General features: G+C 44.4%; 1 protein-coding gene across 13 annotated transcripts in view; it reads left to right on the top strand.

Annotated features, from left to right (window-relative positions):
- The window catches only part of BRSK2 (BR serine/threonine kinase 2), a 493,899-nt gene that overhangs the window by 365,571 nt on the left and 105,765 nt on the right, over positions 1 to 22,563 (top strand). For all 13 annotated transcript variants that reach the window (XR_007774500.1, XR_007774497.1, XR_007774499.1 and 10 more), the window contains exon 4: positions 4,105 to 4,245. Coding sequence is in view for 9 of the 13 variants with exons in the window: in XM_050953680.1 (XP_050809637.1) it covers positions 4,105 to 4,245 (141 nt within the window). In the remaining 4 variants the exon portion in view is untranslated. The remainder of the gene's footprint in view (positions 1 to 4,104; positions 4,246 to 22,563) is intronic.

A 22,563-nucleotide genomic window follows, 5' to 3' on the forward strand; every position in this document is an offset into this window, starting at 1 on the left:
ATCAACATGCGGGAGTTGAGAGCGGTCCGCCTTGCTTGTCAAACGTTCTGTCACCAGCTTCGAGGTCGTTGTGTCGCGGTGTTTACCGACAACACGACGACCATGTACTATATCAACAAGCAGGGCGGCACCAGATGCTCTCCCCTATGTCACGAGGCGATGCGACTCTGGGACTTTTGTGTAGCCCACTCCATTCACCTCACGGCTTCCTTCCTCCCCGGAGTACGGAACACGCTGGCGGATCGCCTGAGCAGATCCTTCCTATCGCACGAGTGGTCCCTTCGCCCGGACGTCGCCCTCTCCATCTTCCAGAGGTGGGGTTATCCCCGTGTGGACCTCTTCGCGTCCGGGGGGAACAAGAAGTGCCAGGCGTTCTGCTCCTTTCAGGGCAGGGAGCCCGGGTCTATAGCGGATGCCTTCCTTATTCCGTGGACGACCCACTTGTACTACGCGTTTCCCCCGTTTCCTCTGGTCCACAGGGTCCTTCTGAAGGTGCGCAGGGACAGGGCTCGCGTGATCATGGTAGCCCCGGCGTGGCCCAGGCAACATTGGTACCCCATGCTGCTGGACCTGGCCATAGCCGACCCAGTTCCCCTGCCCCTTCACCCGAACCTGATTACCCAGGAGCACGGGACTCTCTGTCACCCGGACCTGCAGTCGCTGCACCTAGCGGCGTGGTTCCTGCGTGGCTGACCGGCTCTGAACTGCGCTGCTCCACACCGGTACGGGAGGTGCTTTTGGGCAGCAGGAAGCCTTCCACGAGAGCGACATACTCGGCCAAGTGGAAGCGTTTCTCCTGTTGGTGCGTGGAGAAAGGTCTCCGCCCTATGGAAGTTTCGGTGGCCAATATCTTAGACTACGTTTGGTCCCTCAAACAACAGGGTCTGGCGATATCGTCGTTGCGGGTCCACCTGGCAGCTATCTCCACCTTTCACCCGGGTGGGGATGGTCGCTCCGTTTTTTCTCACCCGACGGTGTCTAGATTCCTTAAGGGGCTGGAATGTTTATACCCTAACGTCCGACTCCCTGCTCCAACCTGGGATCTTAACCTGGTGTTGTCTCGGCTCATGGGGCCCCCCTTTGAGCCGTTAGCTACTTGCTCCCTACTTTATCTCTCTTGGAAGACTGCCTTTTTAGTAGCTATCACCTCAGCTAGGCGGGTGTCGGAACTCCGGGCTCTTGTGGTAGACCCCTCGTATACAGTCTTCCACAAAGATAAGGTGCAGCTGAGGCCACACCCTGCCTTTCTCCCCAAGGTAGTCTCGACCTTCCACATCAACCAAGAGATATTCCTTCCGGTTTTTTTCCCGAAACCTCACTCTTCAGGCAGGGAGCAGCAGCTCCACTCGCTTGATGTCCGTAGGGCTCTCGCGTTCTATGTGGAGAGGACCAAACCCTTCCGCAAATCCCCCCAGCTTTTCGTGGCGGTAGCGGACCGCATGAAGGGGCTTCCTATCTCCTCCCAGAGGTTATCCTCATGGGTAACGTCCTGTATCAGGACCTGCTGTGACTTGGCCCACGTCCCTACGGGCCGTGTGACTGCGCATTCTACCAGGGCGCAGGCGTCGTCGCTGGCTTTCCTCGCCCGTGTGCCCATCCAGGAAATCTGTCGGGCAGCGACCTGGTCATCGGTCCACACCTTTGCTTCCCACTACGCCCTGGTCCAGCAGTCAAGAGAGGATGCGGCCTTCGGATCTGCAGTGCTCCATGCCGCGACTTCTCACTCCGACCCCACCGCCTAGGTATGGCTTGGGATTCACCTAACTGGAATGGATGTGAGCAATCACTCGAAGAAGAAAAGACGGTTACTCACCTTTGTAACTGTTGTTCTTCGAGATGTGTTGCTCACATCCATTCCACACCCGCCCTCCTTCCCCACTGTCGGAGTAGCCGGCAAGAAGGAACTGAGGAGCGGGTGGGCCGGCAGGGGTATATATCGAGCGCCATGGCGGCGCCACTCCAGGGGGCGACCTGCCGGCCCACTGGAGTTGCTAGGGTAAAAAGTTTCCGACGAACGTGCACGCGCGGCGCGCACACCTAACTGGAATGGATGTGAGCAACACATCTCGAAGAACAACAGTTACAAAGGTGAGTAACCGTCTTTTATAAAACTCTTTCTCAGTTTAAGTGATTTGCCCGGGATTACGCAGGAGCAGGGATTTAAACCCAAGTCTCCCAAATCTATAGCTGCTGCCCTAACCACTGGACCATCTTTATTCTCTCCAGGGCTACTCCTAATATTATAATACTCTGAGTAGCTTCAAAAAGGACCACTTAAAAATGCACAATATTTTCCTCTTTCCCCCCCAAATTTGGAGTTTCCCTCTCAAGTCATACCATTCTGAGGCACTGAAAGGATGATATTCAATCTTGAAGTAATTTTGTTCTTTTCCTCTCCCTCTAAGACCTGTTGGGTTGGACTAAGGGTACTGGAATTAAGGCTGACTCTCCTTATGCACAAAGGAATAAAACAACAACTCCCTAAAAAATTGTAAAAGCTCTCTAAAATGTATTATTTAAAAAGTTTTCCACCAAAATTTGAGGTATCAACAAAAGGTGGTGATGTTTGCTAGCCCTGTTTACCTTCATCTCACTGCCCCTGCAGCTATCTGCTGTCAGAACACATGCCCTGCCATGCAACAATGGAACGCATTTCAAAGCAGTTACCCTTTGAGGGAGTGTGGGCTTGCTCCCCTAGTACAGGATTCCGAAGCCAAGGGCATAAAAGCCACCTCTGCAGGTCTTCCCCTAAGGGAGATCTGCAAAGCAGTCCATTCAGAGAACAAAAGATCCTTCAGTAAATGACCTCTTTGTGTCTCTAGTCCCGGAGGGCCCACGTAGTAATGCTGGTCAGCTCAGACTCATACCAATAAAAGCTTTACACAGTACCTTTGCATCATTTATTCTTCCTGTATATAATGGTCTGCGTGTACGCAGAAGGAGGCAGCACTGTACAGAGAACCATTAGTAGAGATGGGAAAGGCCTCATTGTTTCTCTAGACCAGCGTTTCTCAATGATCAGTCCGTGGACCGGTGCCAGCCCCTGAGATCTCCCTGACAGTTTAGGAAGGCAGCAAGCTGGTGCCTGGTATCAAAAAGGTTGAGAAACCCTGTTCGAGACAATCCTCCTGCCAGTGCAGGTCTGTATCTAGTCCAGTTTTACATTACTCAGTTAATGGGGCTGCTATTATTTCTCTAGGGAAACTATTCTGTGGTCTAATAGAGCTCCACTCTTAGGAAACATTCCCAGATATTTAACTTAAGTTTTCTTTTGATTGGTGGCATCTCATTACCCCAATCATAATAACCCTTTGGGCTGCCCTAGACAATTTCTCTCCTTTCTTTGCCTGGTACACTTTTGGAGTACTCGAATGCTCAGTGATAACGTGCAGTTATCCTATCCCCCTCTTGGGCCCTAATTCTTCAGCCCTTACTCATGCTGTGTGACACTTACATGCTAGAGTAGTCCCCTTGAAGTCAATGGGACTAGTCAAGTGAAGCAGCATGAGTAAAGGTTGCAGAAATTAGCCCTTACGTGGGTGCCCGTGCTAAACATGTGTAGTTTATCTTTGTCAGAAATCAGCCTGTTTATTTTCAGCAGCTTTCCAAATTCCCTCTTGTTTGTTGACATTGTCTGGTACTGAGGTGTCCAGAACTGAGCACAGTTATGTGAGTGTCGTTCCTCCAAAGCTATTTCAGAAAAGGAACTATCACCATCCACCTTGCTTAATGACCTGATGTCTCTGCATATGCAGCCTAACTCTACATTAGCTCTTGCAGCTGCCATATTATGCTGGAAGACGATATATAATTTGCTCCCACTATCCATCTTGATCTTTGGAGGAATTATTGCTTTTCAGATATCATCCCTTTACTGGGGATGCTGAAAACTGAATTTGTTCCATTGTTTGGAATCACTGAAATGCCTGGAGTCCAAGCAGTGCTTGACTCCAACCCTGTTAAAAATCTTCACAGCTGCTAATTTCCCAATTCTCTCGTTTCACAGTATTTCACACATGTTTAATTCCTAGAGAGAGAGACAGAGACAGACAGAGAGATCTATGTGATCATGTGCTAACAAAGGCCTCTCTTCTTTTTCTCTAGATATTTGGTGCTAGAACATGTGTCAGGTGGGGAGCTCTTCGACTATCTCGTAAAAAAGGGAAGATTAACACCAAAAGAAGCCAGGAAGTTCTTCCGACAAATCATCTCTGCTTTAGACTTCTGCCATAGTCATTCAATATGGTGAGTACAGCAGGTTTATAACGGGTGGTGACTATGGCCTGGAAACTCATAACAAAGCAGTCAGTGGGGCTGGGGCTCCTTATACACCGCTACCTCGATATAATGCCACCTGATACAACACGAATTTGGATATAACTCGGTAAAGCAGTGCTCCAGGGGGGCGAGGCTGCACACTCCGGTGGATCAAAGCAAGTTCGATTTAATGCGGTTTCACCTATAACGCAGTAAGATTTTTTGGCTCCCAAGGACAGCGTTATATCGAGGTAGAGGTGTACTTCTGTTTGCTGTTAACTAGTTAATGTTGTAAAGCTCTTGGGGTCCAAAAGTGCTACATAAATGCTGCTGCTGCTGCTACTTTTTGGCTATCTCTGTGAACACACATCGGTCACACATAGATTGTTCATGCAGGTTGTCCATGATTTTCCTTTGGATCTGTTTATAATATCTGTATAAAGGCTCATTTCTGGTTTCCCTTGGAAAGCAAGCCTGCTATTCCATGGTGAGCATGATGGGAGGGGGCAGCTGCTGTCACGTTCATTTATAGTGAGTGCTTTAAGCAAGAAAATCAAATTCCTGGGGGACCAGTGCTTCATTTCCGTGAGTCTTGGGGGCACTTGCCAATAACTGAGAATAATATGTGCCTTATCAAGGCTAGTCCCTGAAGAAACTTGGGACAATTATCCATACAACAAAGTCATTTTATGGCCTCCTTGGGTTATAGGGAAATGTGCTGGCAGTTGGCAGCCCTGCCTGGGCCCCTTCTGGGCATTTGAGTCACTGTTGCCTTTAATTTCCTTTCCAGTAGGGAGTAATTTTCTTTATCAGTCTGTTATTGTTGCATATTAACTCAGTTGAATGATTTAACCATTGACTGTGGTTTAACCTGTAACTTTCAGATGGCATTTTAAATTGAACCACTTTCCACTTCAGCTTTAACAAGTTCGGGTAATTTAAATTATACTGAAATTGAGTTGTTGCAGCCAATCAAATCACAGGGTTTCTGTACAGTTAGTGACCTGTAACTGCACGCTTATTTCTCAGTAATACAATTCCATGCACTCTGATTGGCTAAGGTGCTGTGATTTACATAATGACTGCACAGTTGTGTCTTAATAACTACGTACAGCACACAAATTCCTCCATTCTGATAGGCTGAGGGCCATTGTTAGACAATGAGAGCACAGCGATTTGCATAACGACGGTATAGTTATTTCTCAATAATCGTGCAATGATTATCCATATTCCTCAGATCTGACTAACTACGGTCCTCAGAATGCCCCATACATACACCCTAGGCCTGTCAAGTGATGAAAAAAATTAATTGCAATTAATTGCGCTGTTAAACAATAATAAAATACCATTTATTTAAATATTTTGGGGTGTTTTCTACATTTTCAAATATATTGATTTCAATTACAATACAATGTAAAATGTACAGTGCTCCCTTTATTTTTTATTACAAATATTTGCACTGTAAAAAAAAAGTTTTTCAATTCACCTAATACAAGTACTGTAGTGCAATCTCTTTATCATGAAAGTTAAACTTACAAATGTACAAAAAAATTACTGCATTCAAAAATAAAACAATGTAAAACTTTAGAGCCTACAAGTCCGCTCAGTCCTACTCTGCCAATCTCTCAGACAAAAAAGTTTGGTTACAATTTGCAGGAGATAATGCTGCCCACTTCTGGTTTACAATATCACCTGAACATGAGAACAGGCATTCCCATGGCACTGCTGTAGCCGGCATCGCAACATATTTACATGCCAGATGCCCTAAATATTCATATGTCCCTTTATGCTTCAGCCACCATTCCAGAGGACATTCGTCCATTCTGATGAAAGGTTCTGCTCGATAACGATCCAAAGCAGAGCAGACCAATGCACATTCATTTTCATCATCTGAGTCAAATGGCACCAGCAAAAGGTTGATTTTCATTTTTGGTGGTTCGAATTCTGTAGTTTCCGCATCTGAGTGTTGCTCTTTTAAGACACCTGAAAGCATGCGCCACACCTCGTTCCTCTCAGATTTTGGAAGGCACTTCAGATTCTTAAACCTTGGGTCGAGTGCTGTAGCTATTTTTAGAAATCTCACATTGGTACCTTCTTTGCATTTTGTCAAATCTGCTGTGAAAGTGTTCTTAAAATGAACATGTGCTGGGTAATCATCCAAGACTGCTATAACATGGAATATAGGGCAGAATGCGAGTAAAACAGAACAGAAGACATCAAATTCTCCCCCAAGGAGTTCAGTCACAAATTTAATTAACACATTATTTTTTTAACTAGCACCATCAGGATGGAAGCATGTCCTCTGGAATGGTGGCCGAAGCATGAAGGGGCATATGAATGTTTAGCACACCTGGCACGTAAATACCTTGCAATGCCAGCTACAAAAATGCCATGTAAATGCCTGTTCTCACTTTCAGGTGACATTGCAAATAAGAAGCAGGCAGCATTATCTCCTGTAAATGTAAACAAACTTGTTTGTCTTAGTGATTGGCTGAAGCAGGACTGAATGTACATTGTTTTGGTTTTGAGTGCACTTATGTAACAACAAATACTACATTTGTAAGTTACACTTTCACGATAAAGAGATTGCACTACAGTACTTGCATGAGGTGAATTGAAAAATGCTATTTCTTTTGTTTAACATTTTTACAGTGCAAATATCTGTAATAAAAATAATAATATAAAGTGAGCACAGTACACTTTGTATTCTGTGTACGCATTTGAAAATGTAGAAAAACATCCGAAAATATTTAGTACATTTCAATTGGTATTCTATTGTTTAACAGTGCAATTAATTTTTTATTGCAATTTTTTTTTGAGTTCATCACGTGAGTTAACTGCAATTAATCGACAGTCCTAATACGCCCATAGCAAAAATGGCCACCTAAGTGTCTGATTTGCTCCCCTCATTGTGTAAATAACTGGAAATTTCTAAGGGAATGTATTACTCACAGATGGAAGAGGGGATCTAAGCCTTTTTCAAGGGGCAAGAAGGAGCTGTAGGGCGATATTAAGAAGAATGGGGTAGGGTGGAGAGCAGTTCAGAGATTAAACTGACCACATTTGTGGATTTTAACGTTCTGAGAACAGTACGCAGTCAGCATAGACGGGTTTGTGATAGTCAACAGAGCATGGGGTAAGCTGACAATGAACAATAATAACATGAGGGGCCAATCCAAAACCCATTGAAATTAATGGTGAGACACACACACGCACCAGTTTATTTCAGTGGACTTTGGATCATCAGACCTAGAAAGTTTTCTCTGATGGCAGATAATTCTTAATAAATAATTTGTTCTGTGAATGCCACATCTTTTTCTCCTTGCAAATCACTTGTTGGATAATCATGATTTTCTTAATACATTTCTGAGAATAATTTATGATAGATTGTTCAGGAGCAGTTTTTTTTCGAAACTGGATAGTGTGGTCCCAGTTAGGTTTGATTGAACACATAGGTTGTTTTTGTTCATGAGCAGAAGAGCATATCTCTTAGAGGCCCTGATTCAGGAAAGCATTTAAGCTTGTTCCTGAGCACCATTCTCGAATAGGGATACTTTTCTGAGTCTGCCTAGAATCAGATTTCAGGTGTCAACTGTCATTTACAAATTCAGAATTTATATTCTGCAAATATTCTCCATTATTCTCTTATAATTGACGGTCTCCACAAATATTGCTGCTGGTAAATTCATTCGCTCGAGTATTCACAGGAAGCACACACAAAAAAGATGCAAACACAACTGATGGTAATTAATTTAATAATTCAAACGCATATTAACATGAAGATGTTTGTGGTCTTCGGATGACTCTTGTGGGAATGTATATGTATCTACTGGCAATTAGGTACTACTGTGACAAGTGTGGTGCAGGTAGATAGATGGACAAATGTCTTCTGGTGTCTGCTTTTAATAAACAAAGCTGAGAGGAGGGCTGAGGCCATAGAAAGAGTAAGTAATTCTGAAGAATTAAGGGTCTCTAGTGAATTTTCAAGGGATGGTGAGTGCCTCTTTTAAGGATCTCCAGCTACCGTCTTCAACACGTGTGCGTGTTGAGGCAATATCCTTCTTGTTAAGAAGTGAGTCTGTTTCTGTGATCTCCTCAACCCCTACTCTACCACTGTCAGTGCAGAGTCAAATGACAGTGGATAAGGAGCACCTCCTCCTCCCTGGTCAGTATGAGAACCGTGCAGCTCCTGAGATGCGAGAGTCTGAGCAGTCACCACCAAAGATTTTTTAAAAATCAGGTTTGTAAATATATAATAATTTAATGTGCTTTCCTAAGCAACGAAGCTTGACCTTGCCCTGTCGCAGGGCAGCGAGATGATAAATCATCTCATCAGCCGGGTTATCCAGTTATGACCACACTGAGTAATGAAGGCTTCTCCTTTGGCTAATGACTGGATGTGAGTGCCTCTAGCATGCTAGCAGAATAGATTGATAGCTCTGTGCCCCCCACCCAATATCATGCCACCTTTTCTTCCACCACCCCCAGGAGGGAGCACAGAGAAATTCTTAAGGTTTACAGTTTCTTCAGAGTCCTGGTAAGTTCTTCTTTCACTGCTTTGAATTTATTAATGGCTCAGGATTCCTGGATGTGAAACTCTGTAAGGGTTTCCCCACAGTGGCCATTGATGCGGGGGGAGCTGTGTCTTCAACTACAGGCAGAAATTGCCTTTTATCTGATGAAGAGTTTTCAAGGAAACAGCCCCAGCAAGGAACAAAATGGATTTGTAATTTGCTTATGTTTGTTTTAATGTTATTTAAAATCAGTATAAGCTTTCTGTTCCCATTTATTTTTTCAATGGGAGAGTAGTGGGAGCTTGGAGCTTCTCCCAGCTTGGATTTTGTAGTAGGGTTGGCTGTGGGAGAATTCACAGCGACTCTACTTATAGCCCCGCTCAGGAGTGCAGGAAATGGCATAGGACCATTGGCATGTGGGAGTCAGTGAAATGTCATAGCAGCACTGACCACGTTTTTCAAAAGTGACTAATGACCTTGGCTGCCTACTTTGAAACACTTTAAAGGGAGCTTGTGTTCAGCAGGTGCTGAGCCACCACTCTGAAAACCAGGGTCCTGTAAGGGGCCTCAGGTAGGACCCCTAAAATCAGTAGTCACTTTTGAACACCTTGGCCACTGACTGTGTGGGACCTCCCAGTTACTCTAGTCCCAGCCACAGTCACTGTAGGAAATTATATAGGAGCTCTGACCATGGGGGAGTTCACAGCTACTCCAGTCTGAGCTTTCCTCCGGAGGAGCACCCTTCCATTTAGAAAAAGCAAAGACTGCAGAGAGAACAGAATCTGGAAGGAAATAAGAGAGAACAGCTAAAAGATTCCTGATTGGCCGTATGTGACATCACCAACCAATGTTGTGATTGGTCTGAGTTGGGTTTTTTGTGTGTGTTGGGTTTTTCTTTTGGTCAGGCTCCTATTTGGTGTCTGTATCTTGTGAGCTGACAAATAAAAAATATGATTACAGAAAAGGGCCCATGGCAAACCTTATTAAGCTTCAGAGATAACTGATAATGCCAATTATGGCACAGCGCAGTGGTGACATTGAGAGGAAATTCCCTCTGGTAGTGAGCAGCAGGATTATTATTTCATTTTATTTTTATTTTTATTTTGGTTTGGCTTTTTTTTTCCAGGAGGGCACGAGGAGGGTTTGAGGGTCTGTATGAATATTGATAAATGACAATTACTAGAGCCTCTTCTTTCATTGCCTGAGGCTGTCTGCTGGTGTATGCAGAGGGGGCTCATGCTAAAGTGTGTGACACGGGGAGGATGGCGGGGTGGGAGCTAAGGCAATGAATAGGAGCCTTGTTTTACTTTGCTTTGTATCCTTCCCACTGGTAGGGTGGGGAAAGGGACATTATAAAAGTAATACTTCAGGATTCACAGTAATGGCACCAAAAGCTCTTGTGAGAGCACTGTGAGCTGGAACGGTGTGTAGAATACCGCAGTATTCTTTTATTAACAGGGAGGGAGGGTTTGTGAGAAATCAGGGTTGTCCTCAAGAAGCAGAGATGACTATGGCCTCATCTACGTACAAACTTAACCACTCCACTGAGTGACATAGTTATACTGCTCCAGCCCAGGTGTGGATAGTCCTACGTTGACCGGACAGCATCTCCCGTCAACATAGCTACCACCTCTTGGCGAGGTGGATTAACTACGCCGATGGAAGAAGCTCATAGTAGCATCTTCACTAAAGCGCTACAGCAGAGGTGAAGGGCCCTGCCCCAGCTTTGCACCAATCCATGGAGTAGGGCTGTCTCACTTTCTGGGCCAGCCTAATGGCTAGCACAAAATGTGCACAGCCCATGCATAGAGAGAGTGTGCTTGCTAGTGTTGCCAAGGGCACTGTTTCTCTGGTGCCACTCCACACTGCCTCTCATGTTGGGCTTATGACAGAATGCCACCATATAGCCCTGTGTCATAAACAGATAGCTAAGGGTTAATGTCTCTTTCACCTGGAAAGGGGTAACAAACAACACCTGACCAGAGGACTAATCAGGAAACAAGACTTTTTCAAATCTGGGTGGAGGGAAGTTTTGGGTGTGAGTTCTTTGTTCTTTGTCTTGGGTCTGACCCTCTCGGCTCTGAGAGTGATTTTTCTATCTCCTGGCTTTCTAATCTTCTGTTTCCAAATTGTAAGTACAAGGATAGTAAGACAATAGGTTTATATTGTTTTCTTTTGTATTTACATGTGTGTAGTTGCTGGAATGTGTTAAATTGTATTCTTTTTGGATAAGGCTGTTTATTCATTTTTTTCCTTTAAGCAATTGACTCTGTATATTGCCACCTTGATACAGAGACTATATATTATGTCCTTTTTCACTCTTTTTATATAAAGCTTTCTTTTTAAGACCTGTTGGAGTTTTTCTTTAGTGGGGACTCCAGGGAATTGAGTCTGCAGCTCACCAGGGAATTGGTAGGAGGAAGAAGTCAAGGGGAAAATCTCTTTGTGTTAGATTTACTAAGCCTGACTTTGCATACCCTCTGGGTGAGGGGGAGAGATTAGATCTCTTGGTACTTGTGTTTCCAGGACTGGAAGCAGGGAATCTCCTAGGGTCGTCCAGGGAGGGGAGTCTGGGAGGAAGTACCAAGGAAACGGGGGGGGGGGGAGTATTTCCCTTTGTTGTAAGACTCAAGGCACTCAAGGCATCTGAGTCTGGGGGTCCTCCAGGGAAGGTTTTGGGGAGACCACAGTGAGCTAGGCACTGTATAATTCTTAGCTGGTGGCAGCAATTACCAGGTCCAAGCTGGTAACTAAGCTTGGAGGTTTTCATGCTAACACCCATATTTTGGACGCTAAGGTCCAGATCTGGGAAGAAATGTTATGACACCCTGTATGTGGACGTGGTGGCCCTATTTTCAATTTAATTGGACACGCATCTTGTGACTGCTTCGCCTACGCTCTGCCCACTCATCCATCTTAGTCTAAACATACCAAATCTCTGAGCTTCAGTTATTCTCGTTTATATTTTCAATCAATCTGAAACAAATTTCCCCTTTTTCTTCTGAAATGTAGAATTGTCCCCCAAACTACACTGGGCTGAGGTCTGTGGAGGGGAATATTTAGTATTGCACAGTGACCAGTTTAAAGTTGCACATCTCACTGCCCTTCAGGAGTACAATGCAGGTGCTGTACCACTGGAAAAAGGGAAATTGACAGCTTTCCACTGGGATACACAGCTCTTACTTCTAGCCTCCAATAGTTGCAAGATATCAGATCTTGCCATTGTGACATTATATTTACAGCTCTCCTTACTGGTGGGAGAATATGAAAAATGGTACTACTAAAAAAAAAGTAAGATTCTATAAATTCTATAAATAAAGATTCTATAAATAATTACTAAAATAGTGTTCTTTCTGTAAAATACAGAGCACAGACAGAATATTGGCACTTGTTTGGGGTAACCTGCACAATTCATTCATAACTAAGGCTGAGATTTAGTCATGGGTATTTTTGATAAAATTCATGGACAGGTCACGGACACTAAGTAAAAATTCACAGCCCATGACCTGTACATGACTTTTACCAAAAATACTCATGACTAAATCTCTACTTCTGGGACCCTGCTGCTCCAGGGGGCCCCTGCTGGGGGGGGCCCTGCTCCAGTGCAGGGGGTTGTCTGCCCCCCAGCTGTTGCTCCCGGGCACTGCTCTCCAGACCACCTCTGGGTACCCCTGGGGCCGTTTCTCCAGCTGCTCTGGGACTGCTGCTGCTCGGGTGGTCCCCAGGACCAGCTGCAGCTCATGTGGTCCCCAGAACCAGCTGCCTGGGGTCGCCCCACCAGTGGCTGGTGCGGCTGGCCGTGGTGTGCCCAATCAGTTGACCCTAGGGCCAGCTGCTCGGGGCCCTGAAATCAGCCGCACCAGCTGCTGCGGAAGTCATGGAGGTCGCAGAAAGTCACGGAATCCGTGACTGTTACAACCTCTGTGAAAGAATCACAGCCTTACTCAGAGCTCGTGAAGGAAGGAGACATTTCTAACACTCATGCTGATAAAATGTTTATGCCGCACCACTCTGTGGAGCATTTTATATGTGCTTTCACTCTATATATGCACGTATGTACACACACACACAGACACACACATGTGAATAGAGAATATATGATGGTACAGTATGCATGCATCTACATATAATGATATAATAGGTAAGCCAGTTTTCATGTTGCATGAGAGAATTTATGTTTTATGGGTGAAAGAATGGGAGTATCTGCTGCACACATAGAAAATAGACTGTAGGGAGGCTTTTAATTTTCTGTGCACTTTGTGACATGTAGAGGAGTCAGATATTTAAATATATTTTGGAAATAAAAACAGATGGATTTTTAAACAAAGTCCCTAATGCCTCACTCTCTTCCAGAACCCCTTTGCGAAGAATACACATGGAGATTCTACTCTAAACTTTGGATGTGGATAGCTTCCCTTTACACAAATACCACATTTGTATTTTTTTCCATGTTGGAATGTTTCAGAAAAAAATGATTTTGTATCCTATTTGATTTGAGCTGTGCCAGTTTGAAAATGCAGTGTGAATGATATGGCAACATTGTTTGCTCAGCAGCAATCTGTCTGTCCATGACAGCAGATTCACCGAGTGCTGCATTAACCATATGATGGTGTTATTTACTCAGCAGCAACCTATGTGTGTACATGCCAGCAAGTCCGTCAAATTCCAGTGGCCTTATTTACTTAAATGTTGACATTGACTTCAACATTGGCACGTTGAAAACACCACATCAACCAATGATGACGTTCTTTGCTAGGTAGTGTCCTGTGCATTTTACACATGACAACAGATTTGCTCAGTTGCTGTGTCCGCCTTTGATCTAATGTCGACATTTCTCAATAGTCAAACTCGCACTGCAGCCTTTGTGTTCACTACTTTATCATGATTCTTTGTAAGGCCCTATATTAATTGCATTTCACATTTCAGCTCCAGTTTGCACGGTTTGTTTAATGTTAGTTAAGGTTTCTCTGTTCTACTTTAATACCATTTTCCTCACAGACTGAAAAGCTACAAATACACAGTTAAAGTCAACAACCAAACTTCCATTTCTTGAGTGAAAGCAAGATAAAATGGATCAACTCTTACCTATTATTGCCTTCCTCGTACAACTCTTTGTCAACACACAAGCAGAGCTGGATTTACACCTTACGCGCCCCTAGGCACAGCATCTTCAGTGGCCCCCTGCCTACAGCTGACCTTCATGTTTTCCATAATAAATTAAACAAAAAGAAATATAACACAGCCTCCTCGGGAAGGCAGGAGACCCTCCGCCATGCATGGCGCTCCCAGCCTGAGCTAAGGCACAGCCTACCTGCCCCAGGCAAGGCACAAGGTGGACACTGTACCTCTCCCCACTGCAAGCAGTCCCCAGGTGTCTTCTGTCCCTCCTGCAGCCCAGCACCGCAGCTGCACTCTGTCTCTGCCCGTGCAAGTGAATGGGATGCTGGCCACGCCCCTCCCTGGCACAGGGTGGAGGTAGCGAGGCAGACAAGATTGGGAAGGGGCTGGGACACTCCCAGCACCTTCAGCAGCCGCCCCACCTGGCCACAGCTCGCAGCGCCCCCATGAGGGCTGACTCGGATGCTCACCCTGCTCCAGCCCCACACGCTGGGCGGCTACCAACCCGTGCTACGAGCCCAGCCGCCTACAGGGGAGCTGTATGTATTAACTTTTTAACTTTTAACCCATTTTTAACTTTTAGATGCCCCAAGGCATGTGTCTGCTGTGCCTAATTGGAAATCTGGCCCTGCACACAAGGCTTTAAAAACTACTATGTAACCTTAACTCTGTGCTGAAGGTTAACGCCTCAAAGTTGCCACTTTGGGGTGAGAGCAGGCACCTCGCTTACCTCTTGTGTCATTCTCTGGTCAGCCACAGCCCTGTGGTCTGGTTCTGAGAGATGCAGTACAACCCGTCAGCTGTGCCTTTGAGTCCACCCCCTTTAGGGGGATATAAAGCAGCCCAACGAAATGGAAAATATTTCCCTGACTCACTTCCTTGTGCAAGGGAGAGGGCAGCAGTCTCTCAGGCCTCACAGACAGTCTCAGTTCCCACTCCTCAGTGTGCGAAAAGGTTAGGGTTTAATCACAGGGTGGGGAGCAGGGATTTCAACAAAGAAAACCAGCCTGGTAGTCTTCTTCCTCAGAGAGCTTGGGTAGGTGGCGTTCACAAGCCATAGATCAGTTAGTGCCACAGGACCCTCAGTCTGGAAGTTCTGAGCCCTTTGCTTGCTTCAGCATGCCCCCACTACTGCACTGAGTTCTCCCTTTTAATGGCTCATATCAAGGCCTGACAGGCCGCAGGGGTGCGGCAGGTTGGTGCTGATTGCTCCTTAACCCTGCCTGGGCACGGAAGTCATCTGCCTCACTGCACTCCAGCATAAATACAAGGAGGAGATGTGTTAAATGTAGGCATACTTAACAACTTTGAAGAGATGCTTTTTTTGAAGAAAAGAGAACAACTTTTAACATGTTTCCTTCTTAAAAAAACTGCCCTGAATGCAAGAAGGTCATGCACATCTACTTATTACGGGCAGAACTGAGTGAGGTCAGACTAGATGGTTTAACGGTTGAGTCTGACCTTAAAAAAATCTATGAATATATGTTAAAAGTTATCCTTTTATTTCTGACCTGAACTGTATCTACTAATTTTACAGAGCTTGAAATTGTTAGTAAAGTAGAACAGAGCAAGCTTAATTAACAGAAACCAAAGATTTTTCTGTGTATAGAAACATAGGTACACATACAAATCTCAAATTTACAGTAGCTGTTGAGTCATTATTAAGTTTCCAGGAGCAATGGAAAATGAGATGAAAAGGGTTTTGATGCTCGTGTAAATAAAAAATGATGTTTCTCATTATTATTAATTATTATTTAATAACTTATTCATATAGCCTCAACAGCATACTAGGCACTTTTTAAAGGTATATTGTTGGACAGTTATTCTGTGGTCTAACTTCACTGGGGTTTGGGGTCAGTGGGAAAAGCATTTGCAAAGAGGCTAAGATTTTGAGTATTACAAATGACCTGCAATTTCTCCAATTAAAGGGTATCTTGGGTTAGAAATCTGGGAACCAAACGGGGTTGTCATAGAAACCGATATGAATGTTTCAGCTCCAAAATCACTTAAAAATCATGGGCCAGTTCATCAGCTAGTGTAAATTGGCATAGCTCCACTGGGCCCAATATTCCAAATCTGTCTTTACCTCCAAGATCTGCTGTCTGCCCCCGGTGACAGTAAGAGGTGTAAATTAAACCCAGTGTCGCCCATATGCTGCTGCTGCCTGCAGTACAGATGAGTTGGTTTTCAGAGAGTAGGAGAGCAGATACCTCAGAAATGGAGTCAAATATCAGAGGGGTAGCCATGTTAGTCTGGATCTGTAAAAGCAGCAAAGAATCCTGTGGCACCTTATAGACTAACAGACGTTCTGGAGCATGAGTCTTTGTGCGTGTGTGTGTGTCTGTGTCTGTGTGTATGTATATGTGTGTGTGTTACAGCAGTACCTTGCAGACTGTCAGACACTGTGTACCCTCCTTGTGATCGCTTGGTTAGTGACTCTCTCTCTCTTTTTCCAATCTACATACGCTCCTTCCAAACGTTTTGCCTTATTCAAGCTGTAGTAGCAGGCTGCTTGCTCCACTGTCTTGGCTGAGGGGCTCAGGGCATTATACTGCCATCCTGGAGGGGCTATACCAAGCTTTAAGTCGTGCCCTGCTGCATCTCTCTCTTTCATTTTCCTTCTCGACCTATGCAGCACTCTGTGGGGGGGATTTTCTCTGCTTGTTCACCAAAGAGGCGGCTTTCTTTAATCCTTCTTTCCAGCCAATGTGGAGAAATGCCTGAGGGCATTTCAGCCTCTGGAACAATGGAGTCCTCACTTCACCTGCAGAGCGAAGAGGTGAAGCAGGTCGTGTAAGACACGGAGTCAGAGAGATGAGCTGGAAGGGGACCAAATTAAGTTCATTTATTCAGCAATGTTGCATTAAACGCCAAGTAATTATCACATGTGGTGGAGTTTTGTTTCATTTTGGCACAAGAGAGTTCTGGTGAATATTAATGTGTTAGGCCGTCCAGGCTGCTGAGTTCTTCGGCAAATTATAACAGACATCCCCTGTTCCACATGCCCTCTCATTTCTAACCTTGGCATTTAGAGGAGCTGATGATAGCAAGGATGGGGAATGCAAATGCAGAGTAGGTGTCCCGTTTCCAGTGGCAACAATTCCAGCCCTGCAATTATGGTCCAGATTCTCAGCCTCAGTTCTATCCCCTTTATGCTGCCGGAGCAGTACAAAAGGGACATCATATGGATAGCTGAGAATTGTTCCTGGTAGAGGGGAGTTCTCACTTGGGGCAGGGCTTGTCTGTTAGTTATATGTGTGTACAGTGCTCAGCACAGTAGGACCCTGATCCATGAGTGGGGCTTCTACTAAACAACCAGAATAACTGGTATAAAGGAGGTAGAGGCAACCTCTATGCCAGCCACCCCCACTCTAGCTTAGGGGCATATTAAGGGAAGGAAAGAATGTAACTGGATGAGGAACGAACAGCGGGGAGCAAAGCTCCCCAACTATAATTCTCAACAGGCTTAGGTCCGGGCCAGGGCTGGGGCATGTGAATGCATGGCTCCCTGACAGCTCCTCCCTCTCTCCTCTTCTGAGTGTATCTTGGCACAGGAGAGAATCAGGGCCAGTAATTTCCCTTGACGTTATTTTGCCTGGTGTCTGGAGCAAAGCGATTGTTTGAGACAATCTTGTTGCCAGTTAGGGTCCCCTTTCACACTCACACTACCCCATCCCCAGAGGTCCCAGGCAATGGTTTCTGAAGTGCCAGCTGTGGCACGGGCCATCCCGCTATGGCTTTATCAGGGCAGCTGCAGAAGAGGGGACTGAATTCTCCATTGCAATGCATTGGGTACCGCTGCAAGGCAAATTCACGAAAGCCGCCATAGTGGGTAGGTCTCACATGCCTGAGGAGGAAGGGGCAGAGCATGGTAGCTTTCTTTCTTCCTCTTCCCCCTGCATGTCCCTAATGAAAATGAGGGGCACATTATTATTGTTTTTTTGCTATTTCAGAGGCGTCTAATTTTTCTGATTGATCTAATTTAAAAAATAAAGTCCAAGTTGTGGATAATAGTGCTACAGTTCCCATAACCCCACCAGCTTTCCACTGTTTCCAACCTAGGGAAGGCAGGAGAGGAACCAGTAGCAATGGGAGTGGGGTAGGAAGGAGTATCTGCCGCTAGTGAACCCTCTTTCATAGATGGCACCCTTCACCTTCCCCTGCTATCAAGGGTTCTGTGGAGAGATCTTACTGCCAGGGGGCTGGGGATGAGTCTGACTTAAGAGTTCATATTGTATTTCCTTCCTATTGTGAAAAGTGATAGAACTGGGAAGGCTGGTAGATATGAGGCATGGGGAGAGGGTAGAATTTTTGCATGAGTTACTTCTGCTACATCATTTTCTTGAAATTTCCTTCACTGTTTATCATGGGACCACTCATAATGGGTATGAGTCCGAGCATAAGAAATGCTCCTAAGTCTTATGTTCTTAAGTCACCAGCTCATATCTGGCCTAGGTCATTGGGACCCACAGTTATAACCACATGAAGGCTCTCCAGTAGCTAATGTAATGTGGTGATACCAATACACTTCCTAGAGAAATCACCATCACATTTGTCAGTCATTGGCATCTTCGCCAAAGGCCAAGGTCCTAACAGGCACAAATAACAGATTAACTTCTCCCCTTAGAGAGTGATCCTTTTGGTTCAGATTCAGGTGTGTTGATAGGGAGTTGTGGGAGAAGGCTGAATGTGCATCTCATCTGTGAATGAAGCAGAGCTGGTCAGTTTTTTTTGAATTTTGAAATGTTGATGAAATTCTGAATGTTAACATTTTAAAATGTGAATATAGCAGAGAAATTGAGAAAATGTTCACTTCATTTTTTCCCATTTTTGATTAACTGTAGAGCTGGTTAAAATTAAATGTTTAAATTTAATTTAAAATTTGAATTTTTAAAAAACAGGAAAAATATTTGAAAGCATGTTTGCAAATAGTTTTCCTGTAAAAAAATAAAAATCTAGGATTAACACAGAATTTCAGCCTACAAGTCTTTTACCAGCATTACATTCATTCATTTAAGCATATACAATATATATAAGCAGCACATGTTCTATATATTGGACATACATGGTTCATATCCAACCAAACAGCAGGTAGAGCTCTTTCATATATCATTCCACTCACATATTAAAACCTATCAGACATATGAAACATCTATATGCTTTCTGCATAGCATCCCCTGAAGGAGGAGAGAGAGGATTGGAATAGTGGTTTAATGCAGGTCAAAAATGAAATATATTGACCTAGCTATAACGAAATCCAGAGCTATGACACATAGTTATGAGGAAGAGGTTCTAGGGGTTTGGAATTTAGGAGGCATAGCAGAGTTTGGGATTAGGGGGCACGCTGACCCTAACCTAATTCTTACCAGTGCTAATGGTGCACTCATCTTCATGAGTGATATAATAGACCAAATTTAACAAAAAGGATCATCCCCAACTTCTGTGCATATAACTAGACTTGGAAGGATTCGATTTTTATCAGTAAATGTCAGTAAACATCGATTTCACCTTACATACACAAACCAAGAGAAAAATATTTCCATCAATGATAACTGAAATTTGCAGATAGGTAAAGAGAGAAAAGCATTACTTGAGAACTTCTTAGAGTGAAAATCCAACACTATAGACTTTTGAATTAGGCTTATCACAAATGGACTAGGGCAGTGGTTCTCAACCCAGAGGTTGTGTACCCCTGGGGGTACACGGAGGTCTTCCTGGGTGTACATCAACTCATCTAGATATTTGTCCAAGTTTTACAACAGGCTACATAAAAAACACTAGTGAAGTCAGTACAAACTAAAATTTCATACAGACAATGACTGGTTTATACTGCTCTATATACTTCACACTGAAATGTAAGTACAATATTTATATTCCAATTGATTTATTTTATAATTATATGGGAAAAATGAGCAAGTCAGCAATTTTTCAGTAACAGTGTGCTCTGAGACTTTGTATTTTTATGTCTGATTTTGAAAGCAAGTAGTTTTTAAGTGAGGTGTAACTTGGGGTACACAAGATGAATTAGACTCCTGAAAGGGGTACAGTAGTCTGGAAAGGTTCAAGACCACTGGACTAGGGAATGAATAGTAAAAAAAAAGGTATGATTTGTTGATTTAAGGATACTTACTTTGAATATTTTGACGTGTGATATTGACAATTTGTGCTTGAATGGTTCATAGAAGTTTTACTTTTTGAATGTCAAAGTCTATTCTTATTACATAATTTTCTGATATTCCCATCATTCCCAAAACTGTGAAAATTTAAATAAAAATCTAAAAAAAAGCTTGAAAATAAACATTGATATTATCTGTCAGAATTATCCAAAAAGAAAAATGGAGTTCTGCCAACCCTACATATAACTAGCCCTTAATAACAGTCCTGTGAGAGCAATTTCTGGAACTGATGCAAAGATAACTACTGCAAAAGGCAGAAGGACACATAGTTTGCCTGGAGCTTTGAGAGGTTTCCAGTTACCTTTCATTATATCAACACCACTTACTTTGCAAAGCACTGTTATCACTCATCACCATACCCTAATGCTGAGACAGGAAACCTTTAATCCATCTCCCCTGTTGGATGAAACCTTCCCAGCATTCAGTTGCAAGATGAGATCGATCCTGGATTCCAGTTAGAGAACAGTAATCAAATAATGCACTGCCATCTCATTGTTATCCAACTTCCATAGCTAACTACAAGACCCGGGCCTCTTATATTCTATGTCCTTTATTATGCTGAACTGTTAGGGCAGGAACCTCCCCACATTGGGTCAGTACAGACCTGGCACATGTATGATCAGCTTGTATCTCTCAGGGACTGTTGTCCTCAATGGCAGCATTCAAAGGTTCTTTTCTGGGCTTTCACTGGTCATTCACGAGCTTTAGAGTGTTCTGAAGATGTCAGACCAAAGCATATGTTCATCCCAATATTTATTTCATGTCTGATACTTCTTGTGTCCCGGGTCACCAGGAGACTTTGATTAATACACAAAGGGCTTGATTTACCAAGTGCCCTCCAGACTGTCAGATACAATAATTTACTGGTATAAATGCTACCGCTCAGGCATCTAATTACCCTTTTGCCCCTACTGTAAGGCATCTAAATGGCGCATGTTAATTATATGTACAAAACTGGAGGCCAACCTTTAGGCCTTTTTAAAAATGAGGGCTTAAGGCTTGATGTTAAGATAAAGAACTTTATGTTTCTGCAACAGCGTCTAGGGGCACTGCCCTTTTCTTTAAACAAGGGGTTAACAGGAAGTGTTTAACTTCCCTTCCTCATGTGCTTGTTCCCATGAGCAGGACTATATGAGTGTCTAATAAATGGAGGAAAGGGAAGATAATGCCTTTGAGAAAGTTACGTTCCACCCTAAGAGTCACAGGACTGGATCGACTCTCAAGCTAGGGTTTTTATTGTTCGATTTCTGATTGTAGTTCTTGTCAAAAAACACTTAACCCTTGCTGACCGTGACTTTTTTTTGTCTCACGCTGACTCGTTTCACCCTCTGACAGCATAGGTGCTGGAACTAGGAGTGCAGGGGGTGCTGCAGCACCCCCTGACTTGAAGTGGTTTCCGTTATATACATTGCTTACAGCAGGGATTGACAACCTTTGGCACGCGGCCCACCAGGGTGAGCACCCTATCAGGCCTGGCCGGTTTGCTTACTTGCCAAGTCCGCCGGTTTGGCTGATCGCAGCTCCCACTGGCTGCAGTTCGCCACTTCAGGCCAATGGGGGCTGCGGAAGCAGCAGCCGGCACATCCCTTGGCCCATGCCACTTCCCGCAGCCCCCATTGGCCTGAAGCGGCAAACCGCGGCCAAACCTGCAGACGCAGCAGATAAACAAACCGGCCTAGCACACCAGGATGCTCACCCTGGCGGGCCATGGGCCAAAGGTTGCCAATCCCTGGCTTACAGTTTAATTCAATGGCTCTCAGCACCCCTGCCTGACAGGTTCCAACAGGTTTATTTTCTGATTGGGTATTGAAAGGGCCCCTCTTATCTGCAGGAGGAGTTAAGTTCTCAGATTTGGCTGTTTTCTCACCCAGGCCCAAAAGACGTATATTCTGACCACCCAAAGCAGAGATCATGGAAGGGCAACAGGAATTCCTCATAAATGCTGCCTTTTGTTGTTGTTGTTGTTAAGATGGATTTGCTATATTGATGACTCAACAACAGTTTTAAAAAATGACAATGCAGACAAAAACCTCACAAATTTTGACCAAAATTTTGTGTCTAAATTTTTAAAAATTAACTGCTATACTATGTAAGAGCTATTTAAAAGTGCTTATGCTAGCTAACGTGAAAGGGAGATGATGGGTCCATGACTGCCCCAGGCATGGGTAAGGGAGAAAAGGAGAAGAGGAAGGAGACGTATTTATACCCTTTATCCATGGCAGGAGTTCCCAACCTGAGGATCATGACCCAGTGTCCAAGGCTCACCACCACCTTGTCCATCCCCTATTGCCAGGGCCGGCTCCAGGCACCAACTAAAGAAGTAGGTGCTTGGGGCGGCCAATACCAAGGGGTGGCCCTCCGGCTGCTGTTGGGGCAGCACGTCCAGGTCTTTGGCAGCAATTCAGCGGTGGGTCTCTGAGTCCCTCTTGGAGCAAAGGATCCGCCGAAGAGTGGAGCAGCATGATAGTGCTGCCACAGGGTTTTTTTTGCCTCTTGGG

The sequence above is a fragment of the Gopherus flavomarginatus genome, chromosome 5 (genome assembly GCF_025201925.1).
Source record: "Gopherus flavomarginatus isolate rGopFla2 chromosome 5, rGopFla2.mat.asm, whole genome shotgun sequence".
NCBI lineage: Eukaryota > Metazoa > Chordata > Testudines > Testudinidae > Gopherus > Gopherus flavomarginatus.